The sequence below is a fragment of the Hyla sarda genome, unplaced genomic scaffold (genome assembly GCF_029499605.1).
Source record: "Hyla sarda isolate aHylSar1 unplaced genomic scaffold, aHylSar1.hap1 scaffold_1752, whole genome shotgun sequence".
In the NCBI taxonomy this organism is placed as follows: Eukaryota; Metazoa; Chordata; class Amphibia; order Anura; family Hylidae; genus Hyla; species Hyla sarda.
The window spans coordinates 19898-31470 of NW_026608396.1; the positions used below are offsets into that span (position 1 = coordinate 19898).

The 11573-nt window shown below is 52.6% G+C and overlaps 1 protein-coding gene across 1 annotated transcript in view; it reads right to left on the minus strand.

The window, feature by feature from the left end:
* The window catches only part of EFCAB14 (EF-hand calcium binding domain 14), a gene marked incomplete at its 5' end in the record, with an annotated part of 31458 nt that extends 19885 nt beyond the window's left edge, over nucleotides 1-11573 (minus strand). The window contains 3 exon segments of the mRNA XM_056552639.1: nucleotides 5010-5155; nucleotides 5689-5837; nucleotides 10911-11573. Of these exon segments, the coding sequence (XP_056408614.1) occupies nucleotides 5010-5155; nucleotides 5689-5837; nucleotides 10911-11092 (477 nt within the window).

Here is an 11573-nt window from a genome sequence, read left to right on the forward strand (position 1 = left end):
TTTTCTTCCTTTTACCGTGTATGGGGAAACACCAGCATGTTAGTGTAAAAAAAAAAAATAAATAAATAAAAATAATTTACTCTAACAGGCTGGTGTAAACCCCAACTTTACCTTTTCATAAGGGGTAAAAGGAGAAAAAGACCCACAAAATTTGTAGTGCAATTTCTCCCGAGTACGGAAATACCCCATATGTGGCCCTAAACTGTTTCCTTGAAATACGACAGGGCTCCGAAGTGAGAGAGCGCCATGCGCATTTGAGGACTAAATTAGGGATTGCATAGGGGTGGACATAGGGGTATTCTACACCAGTGATTGCCAGACAGGGTGCCTTCCGCTGTTGCAAAACTCCCAGCATGACTGGACAGTCAGTGGCTGTCCATGAATGCTGGGAGTTGTTGTTTTGCAACAGCTGGAGGCTCCGTTTTGGAAACACTGCCGTACAAGACGTTTTTCATTTTTATTGGGGGGGGGGGGGGGGGGAGACAGTGTAAGGGGGTGTATATGTTGTGTTTTACCATTCATTATGTGTTAGTGTAGTGTAATGTTTTTAGGGTACATTCGCACTGGCTGGTAACGGTGAGTTTCCCGCTAGGAGTTTGCGCTGCTGTGAAAAATTTGCCGCAGCCCAAACTTGAGGCACGAAATTTACTGTAAACCTGTCCGTGTGAATGTACATTCACATGGGGAGGGGGGGGCACAAACCTCCAGCTGTTTCAAAACTACAACTCCCAGCATTACTGACAGACCGTGCATGCTGGAAGTTGTACTTTTGCAACAGATGGAGGCACACTGGTTGGAAAACCTTCAGTTAGGTTCTGTTACCTAACTCAGTATTTTCCAACCAGTGTGCCTCCAGCTGTTACAAAACTACAACTCCCAGCATGTACTGATCACTGAAGGGCATGCTGGGAGATGTAGTTATGCAACAGCTGGAGGTACGCAACTACAACTCCCAGCATGCTGAGACAGCTGGGAGGGCTACAGTTTATAGACCACTGCACAGTGATCTCCAAACTGTGGACCTCCAGATGTTGCAAAACTACAAATCCCAGCATGCCCAGACAGCAAACAGCTATGTGGGCATGCTAGGAATTGTAGTTTTGCAAGATCTGGAGGGATATAGTTTAGAGACCACTGTATAGTGGTCTCAAACTGTAGCCCTCCAGCTGTTGCAAAACTACATATTCCAGCATGCCCAAACAGCTGTCTGGGCATGCTGGGAGTTGTAGTTTTGCAACATCTGGAGGGCTAGAGTTTAGAGAACACTGTACAGTGGTCTCAGACTGTAGCCCTCCAGATCAACTTACCGGCTTCTGTAGGATCCAGGGAGCCGTCTTCTTCTGCCGCATGACATCGCCGGCCGCCGATCACCCGCTGCCTCAGGACGGGTAAGTGGACTTCGGCGCCCGGTCCCCTTCGGTTCCCTGTCCTGCCCCGCCTATTGTGGGTGGGCAGGACGGGGAAAACTGAAGTAAACCCCCGCCCCCGATCTGCTGTTAGTCGTCGCTTCTGACGACCAATAGCAGGAATAGGAGGGGTGGCACCCCTGCCACCTCACTCCTATCCCTTCAGGGGGATCGTAGGTGTCTTAGACAACTGCGATCCCCCTTATATTCCAGGTCACCATAGACCCGTATGACCCGGAATAGGCGCAAATCGCAAGTGTGAATTCACTTGCGATTTGCGCCGATCGCCGACATGGGGGGGTCTGATGACCCCCTGAGCATTTGCGTGGGGTGCCTGCTGACAGATATCAGCAGTCAACCTGGTCTGGTCCCCGCCCGGCACGCAGCGGGGACCGAAATTCCCAAGGGCGTATGGATACGCCCTGGGTCCTTAAGTACCAGGACGTCAAGGCGTATCCATACGCCCTAGGACCTTAAGTGGTTTAAAAAAAAAAAAAATAAATAAAACACACATTAACCCCTTCTATAGTAAAAGTTTTATTCACCCCCCTTTTCCCTAATTCCATATTAAAAATATGTTAAATGAGCACTGTCATGAAAATTGTTTTTTTTAAATGTTGTAGTACTTAAGTACTACAACATATCTCGAATATACTTAAAAATGCTTTTAAAACATTTTAAAAGAAATTTGAAATTCGTCCACAAGGGGTCGCCCTCCTAGTGGCCGAATGCAGTGTGGAGTGACGTCACTGCAAAATTCCGACTGATTCCAGCAGGGCATCAGTCGTAATTTTGCGCAGGAACATCTAGGGCTGTGCATCGGTGCATCCGCACGGTCAATGGCGTATACATAAAAAATACCAAAGTCCAAAATTGCGTATTTTTGGTCACTTTGCATACCCTAAAAAATAAAAATAAAAAAAATAAACACCGATCAAAACAAAATGGTACTGATAAAAACTACAGACCACAGCGCAAAAAAATTAGCCCTCACACATCTCCATATTTGGAAGAATAAAAAAAAGTTACAGAGGTCAGAAGATGACATTTTTAAACATACAAATTTTTGTGCAGACAGTTATTTTTTTAACAGAAGTAAAACAAAATCAAACCTACATAAGTTGAGTATCATTTTAATCGTATGGTCCTACACACACTCAACATACAATGGTCGTCCCAGAGGCAATTACCAGTTTTCCATAGACATATGTACTCAACATACAATGGTTTCAACATACAGTGGTCCTCCTGGAACCTTAATATCGTATGTTGAGGGACCACTGTACATTCAAAAGCAAATAACTTTTAGGTATCCAAATATTGAAAGAAACCACTGATCTGGAACACAAGTCAATACAAATAACAGAATTGTGACACAAGAATCACTAGGGAAAAAAATACAAAAGACTTGGAATGGCCCTGGATCTAGGCTACTGGTGCTATCCTGGAAAAATAAATAGCAAAGAGCAGAGCAAAGGAGATAGTGAGAAATTATGTGAAAATACAACCTCTGAGAACCAGGATGGTAAGACTGCGGGTGGCGGCGCCATTTGTCCCCTACACCAGATTTACCATCCTATAAGCTTTTCCATACTGTAAGAGCGGTCACACTATGGAGTCTATACTGTAAGAGAGGTCACACTATGGAGTCTCTACCGTAAGAGCGGTCACACTATGGAGTCTATACCGTAAGAGAGGTCACACTATGGAGTCTATACCGTAAGAGCGGTCACACTATGGAGTCTATACTGTAAGAGCGGTCACACTATGGAGTCTATACTGTAAGAGCGGTCACACTATGGAGTCTATACTGTAAGAGAGGTCACACTATGGAGTCTATACTGTAAGAGCGGTCACACTATGGAGTCTATACTGTAAGAGAGGTCACACTATGGAGTCTATACTGTAAGAGAGGTCACACTATGGAGTCTATACTGTAAGAGCAGTCACACTATGGAGTCTATACTGTAAGAGAGGTCACACTATGGAGTCTATACTGTAAGAGAGGTCACACTATGGAGTCTATACTGTAAGAGAGGTCACACTATGGAGTCTATACTGTAAGATAGGTCACACTATGGAGTCTATACTGTAAGAGCGGTCACACTATGGAGTCTATACTGTAAGAGCAGTCACACTATGGAGTCTATACTGTAAGAGCGGTCACACTATGGAGTCTATACTGTAAGAGAGATCACACTATGGAGTCTATACTGTAAGAGAGGTCACACTATGGAGTCTATACTGTAAGAGAGGTCACACTATGGAGTCTATACCGTAAGAGCGGTCACACTATGGAGTCTATACCGTAAGAGCGGTCACACTATGGAGTCTATACTGTAAGAGAGGTCACACTATGGAGTCTATACTGTAAGAGAGGTCACACTATGGAGTCTATACTGTAAGAGAGGTCACACTATGGAGTCTATACTGTAAGAGCAGTCACACTATGGAGTCTATACTGTAAGAGAGGTCACACTATGGAGTCTATACTGTAAGAGAGGTCACACTATGGAGTCTATACCGTAAGAGAGGTCACACTATGGAGTCTATACTGTAAGAGCGGTCACACTATGGAGTCTATACCGTAAGAGAGGTCACACTATGGAGTCTATACCGTAAGAGCGGTCACACTATGGAGTCTATACCGTAAGAGCGGTCACACTATGGAGTCTATACTGTAAGAGAGGTCACACTATGGAGTCTATACTGTAAGAGAGGTCACACTATGGAGTCTATACTGTAAGAGAGGTCACACTATGGAATCTATACTGTAAGAGAGGTCACACTATGGAGTCTATACTGTAAGAGAGGTCACACTATGGAGTCTATACTGTAAGAGAGATCACACTATGGAGTCTATACTGTAAGAGCGGTCACACTATGGAGTCTATACTGTAAGAGCGGTCACACTATGGAGTCTATACTGTAAGAGCGGTCACACTATGGAGTCTATACTGTAAGAGAGGTCACACTATGGAGTCTATACTGTAAGAGCGTTCACACTATGGAGTCTATACTGTAAGAGCGTTCACACTATGGAGTCTATACTGTAAGAGAGGTCACACTATGGAGTCTATACTGTAAGAGAGGTCACACTATGGAGTCTATACTGTAAGAGAGGTCACACTATGGAGTCTATACTGTAAGAGAGGTCACACTATGGAGTCTATACTGTAAGAGCGGTCACACTATGGAGTCTATACTGTAAGAGAGGTCACACTATGGAGTCTATACTGTAAGAGAGGTCACACTATGGAGTCTATACTGTAAGAGCGGTCACACTATGGAGTCTATACTGTAAGAGCGGTCACACTATGGAGTCTCTACCATAAGAGCGGTCACACTATGGAGTCTATACTGTAAGGGAGGTCACACTATGGAGTCTATACTGTAAGAGAGGTCACACTATGGAGTCTCTACCATAAGAGCGGTCACACTATGGAGTCTATACTGTAAGAGCGGTCACACTATGGAGTCTCTACCATAAGAGCGGTCACACTATGGAGTCTCTACCATAAGAGCATTATAAATGTGCAATCTGTGTAGTGAAATTGCAGGTTCTCAGCACTACAGGCATTGGACATTTTGGTGATCACTCACCTGCCTATTCACCTCTGTGATATTTGTCCACAGTCTATTTAACCCCTGGTCTCCACTCACAATCTCCTTCAGACGTTTCTCTTTAACCAACAAGTCTTCATTGATTTTTGGGACTTCTTGGACTGAATTCTGCTGAATGGACTCCACTAGGAAGATAAGCACACCATAAGTACAATGAGGCCTAAAGACCTCGCACAAGCTGACCCCCCCCCCCCCCCCCCCCCCCCCCCCAGGAATCATGAGCATACCAAATAATAGAAGGATTCATGTACAACATTATGAAGGAAGGGGGAGGGCTAAAATTCTCCATGTAAAGAACTAGAGAGGGTCAGATAAAATCTTCTGGGGGAAGGGTCCACATATTTATGGACTTTAAGTTCCTAGAATCGGTTACCTCCTGGGGTATTACGCCCATGGACATCTTAGGGATAAGCTGTCTGATCCCGGGTCCCCTCCGCGATCTCCATGCAGCACCCGGCATTCTGCGCTGGATTTCCAGGACAGGAGACCATACTTGACTGCCATGCACAGTGATCGCCAGAGGTCCAAGCAGCGGGACCCCCGCGATCAAACATCTTTTACCCTATCCTTTGGAAAAGGGATAAGATGTTATGGGCAGAGTACCCCTTTAAGTTCCCACCCTTGATGGGGTTAATGCTAAGGACCGATGCTATCTTACTTGTTTTGAACTGTTCCTTAAGGGAGTCTATGTTCTCCTTCAAGGCAACCTGCATCCAGACCAGGCCGATACACATCACCATGCACGCCGCCAACACGATGAAGCCGCAAAGAGGGTAACACAAGCGGCAGCACTGCAGAACGCTCCATCTGCGGGAGAACAAGGACAGAAGGAAGAGACGTCATCATCATTATTTACTATATTCACTGTCATCATCATCAATAGATTATTAACAATAACATTGACTATTATGATTATGGGGCAGATGTAAAGGACACTGGGGCAGATGTAAAGAAGGAACAGATGCAGAGGACACTGGGGCAGATGTGTGTGTGTGTGGGGACACAGATGGGGGGGGACACAGATGTGTGTGTGTGGGAAGGGGGGACACAGATGTGTGTGTGTGTGTGTGTGTGTGTGTGGGAAGGGGGGACACAGGTGTGTGTGTGTGTGTGTGTGTGTGTGGGAAGGGGGGACACAGATGTGTGTGTGTGTGTGTGTGGGAAGGGGGGACACAGATGTGTGTGTGTGTGTGTGTGGGAAGGGGGGACACAGATGTGTGTGTGTGTGTGTGTGGGAAGGGGGGACACAGATGTGTGTGTGTGTGTGTGTGGGAAGGGGGGACACAGATGTGTGTGTGTGTGTGTGTGGGAAGGGGGGACACAGATGTGTGTGTGTGTGTGTGTGGGAAGGGGGGACACAGATGTGTGTGTGTGTGTGTGGGAAGGGGGGACACAGATGTGTGTGTGTGTGGGAAGGGGGGGACACAGATGTGTGTGTGTGTGGGAAGGGGGGACACAGATGTGTGTGTGTGTGGGAAGGGGGGACACAGATGTGTGTGTGTGTGTGGAAGGGGGGACACAGATGTGTGTGTGTGTGTGGGAAGGGGGGACACAGATGTGTGTGTGTGTGTGGGAAGGGGGGACACAGATGTGTGTGTGTGTGTGTGTGTGGGAAGGGGGGACACAGATGTGTGTGTGTGGGAAGGGGGGACACAGATGTGTGTGTGTGTGGGAAGGGGGGGACACAGATGTGTGTGTGTGTGGGAAGGGGGGACACAGATGTGTGTGTGTGTGGGAAGGGGGGGACACAGATGTGTGTGTGTGTGGGAAGGGGGGACACAGATGTGTGTGTGTGTGTGTGGGAAGGGGGGACACAGATGTGTGTGTGTGTGTGTGGGAAGGGGGGACACAGATGTGTGTGTGTGTGGGAAGGGGGGACACAGGTGTGTGTGTGTGGGGGAAGGGGGGGACACAGATGTGTGTGTGTGTGGGGGAAGGGGGGGACACAGATTGTGTGTGTGTGTGGGGGAAGGGGGACACAGATGTGTGTGTGTGTGTGTGGGGGGAAGGGGGGACACAGATGTGTGTGTGTGTGTGTGGGGGAAGGGGGGACACAGATGTGTGTGTGTGTGTGTGGGGGAAGGGGGGACACAGATGTGTGTGTGTGTGGGGGAAGGGGGGACACAGATGTGTGTGTGTGTGGGGGAAGGGGGGACACAGATGTGTGTGTGTGTGGGGGAAGGGGGGGACACAGATGTGTGTGTGTGGGGGAAGGGGGGACACAGATGTGTGTGTGTGGGGGAAGGGGGGACACAGATGTGTGTCTGTGTGGGGACACAGATGGGGGGGCACAGATGGGGGGGGACACAGATGTGTGTGTGTGTGTGAAGGGGGGACACAGATGTGTGTGTGTGTGTGAAGGGGGGACACAGATGTGTGTGTGTGTGGGAAGGGGGGACACAGATGTGTGTGTGGGAAGGGGGGGACACAGATGTGTGTGTGGGAAGGGGGGACACAGATGTGTGTGTGTGTGGGGGGGAAGGGGGGACACAGATGTGTGTGTGTGTGTGTGGGAAGGGGGGACACAGATGTGTGTGTGGGAAGGGGGGACACAGATGTGTGTGTGTGTGTGTGGGAAGGGGGGACACAGATGTGTGTGTGTGTGGGAAGGGGGGACACAGATGTGTGTGTGTGTGTGTGTGGGAAGGGGGGACACAGATGTGTGTGTGTGTGTGTGTGTGTGTGTGTGTGTGGGAAGGGGAGACATGTGTGTGTGTGTGGGAAGGGGGGACACATGTGTGTGTGTGTGTGTGTGTGGGAAGGGGAGACACAGATGTGTGTGTGTGTGGGAAGGGGGACACAGATGTGTGTGTGGAAGGGGGGACACAGATGTGTGTTGGGAGGGGACAGATGTGTGTGTGGGGGGGACAGATGTGTGTGTGGGAAGGGGGGACAGATGTGTGTGGGGGGGGACAGATGTGTGTGTGGGGGACACAGATGTGTGTGGGAAGAGGGGACACCGATGTGTGTGGGAAGGGGGGGACACCGATGTGTGTGGGAAGGGGGGACACAGATGTGTGTGGGAAGGGGGGACACAGATGTGTGTGTGTGTCTGTGGGGGCACAGATGTGTGTGTGTGGGGGGGACAGATGTGTGTTGGGGAAGGGGGGACAGATGTGTGTGTGGGAAGGGGGACAGATGTGTGTGTGGGAAGGGGGACAGATGTGTGTGTGTGTGGGGGGGGGGACAGATGTGTGTGTGTGGGAAGGGGGGACAGATGTGTGTGTGTGGGAAGGGGGGACAGATGTGTGTGTGGGAAGGGGGGACAGATGTGTGTGTGGGAAGGGGACACAGATGTGTGTGTGGGAAGGGGGGGACACAGATGTGTGGGAAGAGGGGACACAGATGTATGTGTGAAGAGGGGACACAGATGTGTGTGTGTCTGTGGGGGCACAGATGTGTGTGTGTTTGGGGGGGTGACAGATGTGTGGGGGGGGGACAGATGTGTGTGTGTGGGGGGGGGGGACAGATGTGTGTGTGTGTGGGGGGGGGACAGATGTGTGTGTGTGTGTGTGTGGGGGGACAGATGTGTGTGTGTGGGGGGGGGGGGACAGATGTGTGTGTGGGGGGGGGGACAGATGTGTGTGTGTGTGTGGGGGGGGACAGATGTGTGTGTGTGTGGGGGGGGACAGATGTGTGTGTGTGTGTGTCTGTGGGGGCACAGATGTGTGTGTGTTTGGGGGGGGTGACAGATGTGTGGGGGGGACAGATGTGTGTGTGTGGGGGGGGGGGGGGACAGATGTGTGTGTGTGTGGGGGGGGGACAGATGTGTGTGTGTGTGTGTGTGTGGGGGGACAGATGTGTGTGTGTGGGGGGACAGATGTGTGTGTGTGTGGGGGGGGACAGATGTGTGTGTGTGTGGGGGGGGGACAGATGTGTGTGTGTGTGGGGGGGGGGACAGATGTGTGTGTGGGGGGACACAGATGTGTGTGTGTGGGGGGGGACAGATGTGTGTGTGGGGGGGGACACAGATGTGTGTGGGGGGGGGGACACAGATGTGTGTGGGGGGGACACAGATGTGTGTGGGGGGGGACACAGATGTGTGTGGGGGGGGACAGATGTGTGTGTGGGGGGGGGACAGATGTGTGTGTGGGGGGGGACAAATGTGTGTGGGGGGGGGACAAATGTGTGTGGGGGGGGGGGACAAATGTGTGTGGGGGGGGGGGGACAAATGTGTGTGGGGGGGGGACAAATGTGTGTGGGGGGACACAGATGTGTGTGTGGGGGGACACAGATGTGTGTGTGTGGGGGGACACAGATGTGTGTGTGTGGGGGGACACAGATGTGTGTGTGTGGGGGGACACAGATGTGTGTGTGTGGGGGGACACAGATGTGTGTGTGTGGGGGGACACAGATGTGTGTGTGTGGGGGGACACAGATGTGTGTGTGTGGGGGGACACAGATGTGTGTGTGTGGGGGGACACAGATGTGTGTGTGTGGGGGGACACAGATGTGTGTGGGGGGGGGACACAGATGTGTGTGGGGGGGGACACAGATGTGTGTGGGGGGGGACACAGATGTGTGTGTGGGGGGGACACATGTGTGTGTGGGGGGGACAGGTGTGTGTGGGGGGACAGATGTGTGTGGGGGGGGGGGACAGATGTGTGTGTGGGGGGGGACAGATGTGTGTGGGGGGACACAGATGTGTGTGGGGGGACACAGATGTGTGGGGGGGGGACAGATGTGTGTGGGGGGACAGATGTGTGTGGGGGGACAGATGTGTGTGTGTGTGGGGGGGGGACAGATGTGTGTGGGGGGGGACAGATGTGTGTGGGGGGGACACAGATGTGTGTGGGGGGGGGACACAGATGTGTGTGTGGGGGGGGACAGATGTGTGTGTGTGTGGGGGACACAGATGTGTGTGGGGGGGACACAGATGTGTGTGGGGGGACAGATGTGTGTGTGTGGGGGGGGGGGGACACAGATGTGTGTGTGTGTGTGGGGGGACGACAGATGTGTGGGGGGGGGGACAGATGTGTGTGTGGGGGGGGGACGGGACAGATGTGTGTGTGGGGGGACAGATGTCTGTGGGGGGGGACAGATATGTGTGGGGGGACAGATGTGTGTGGGGGGGACAGATGTGTGTGGGGGGGGGACACAGATGTGTGTGGGGGGGGACAGATGTGTGTGTGGGGGGGGACACAGATGTGTGTGTGGGGGGGGACACAGATGTGTGTGTGGGGGGGGACAGATGTGTGTGTGTGGGGGGACAGATGTGTCTGTGTGGGGGGACAGATGTGTCTGTGTGGGGGGACAGATGTGTGTGTGGGGGGGGGGACAGATGTGTGTGTGGGGGGGGGGGACAGATGTGTGTGTGGGGGGGGGGACAGATGTGTGTGTGGGGGGGGGGCAGATGTGTGTGTGGGGGGGGGGACAGATGTGTGTGTGGGGGGGGGGGACAGATGTGTGTGTGGGGGGGGGGGGGACAGATGTGTGTGTGGGGGGGGGGGACAGATGTGTGTGGGGGGGACAGATGTGTGTGTGGGGGGGACACAGATGTGTGTGTGTGTGGGGGACAGGTGTGTGTGGGGGGGGGGGACAGATGTGTGTGTGTGTGGGGGGGGGGACAGATGTGTCTGTGGGGGGGGGGGGGGACAGATGTGTCTGTGGGGGGGGGGGACAGATGTGTGTGTGTGGGGGGGACACAGATGTGTGTGTGGGGGGGGGGGGACAGATGTGTGTGTGTGGGGGGGGGGGGACAGATGTGTCTGTGGGGGGGGGGGACAGATGTGTGTGTGTGGGGGGGACACAGATGTGTGTGTGGGGGGGGGGGGACAGATGTGTGTGTGTGGGGGGGGGGGGGGGACAGATGTGTGTGACTTGGACAATGCTGGACACAAGCAGTTCCGGGGTTCTTCCGTTCTTCCCCGGGTCTCTCACCTCCCGCAGCGGCCGCGTCTCTCCCCCGGGGAAGAGAACTCGTCCTCCTCCGAGTAGGTGTCGGAGTCTGAGGCCGGGGGTTCGGTGCGGAGGAGCCGGTGCCCGGAACCTTTCTTGTGCTTCTTCCTCCCACCGTCCCCCGCCAGACCGATCAGGGCGTTCAGCTCTTTCCGCTTCTTCATCTTCTTGTGGGGGGTCGGGGGGCGCCTGGGGCCCGGCGGACAGAGCTCCGGAGCCCATGGACACAGGCCGGGACCTCCTTCACACACGGGGCGGGGCCTCAGCGATGCGTCACCCTGAAGGTAGATCCGCCCATTTTCCGGGTTCCCCCTCTTGTCCCGCTGAGGGGTGGGGCGGAAGCAAGTCTGCACGGGGCGCAGATTTGCACCTCACACCGCTCTTACAGATGGGGCGTGGCTTCAGCTTTGCGTCACCTTGGAGGCGGAGACCTAAAGGTCTATGCGCCCTGTGAAATCCAGTGTCCGCTCCTCCCCTCTGCTCTCCAAACATTTGTGGAAGAGAGGCGAGAGCTCTTCTGAGTGCGTCCCTGATTGGCTGAGGCCGCAGACAACTCCCTCAGCTATCTATTCATAACATGTGTGATACTGCAAACTCTAAGCTGTGTATCTAAGAATAATATGTGTGATACTTCCCGCAGTGTAT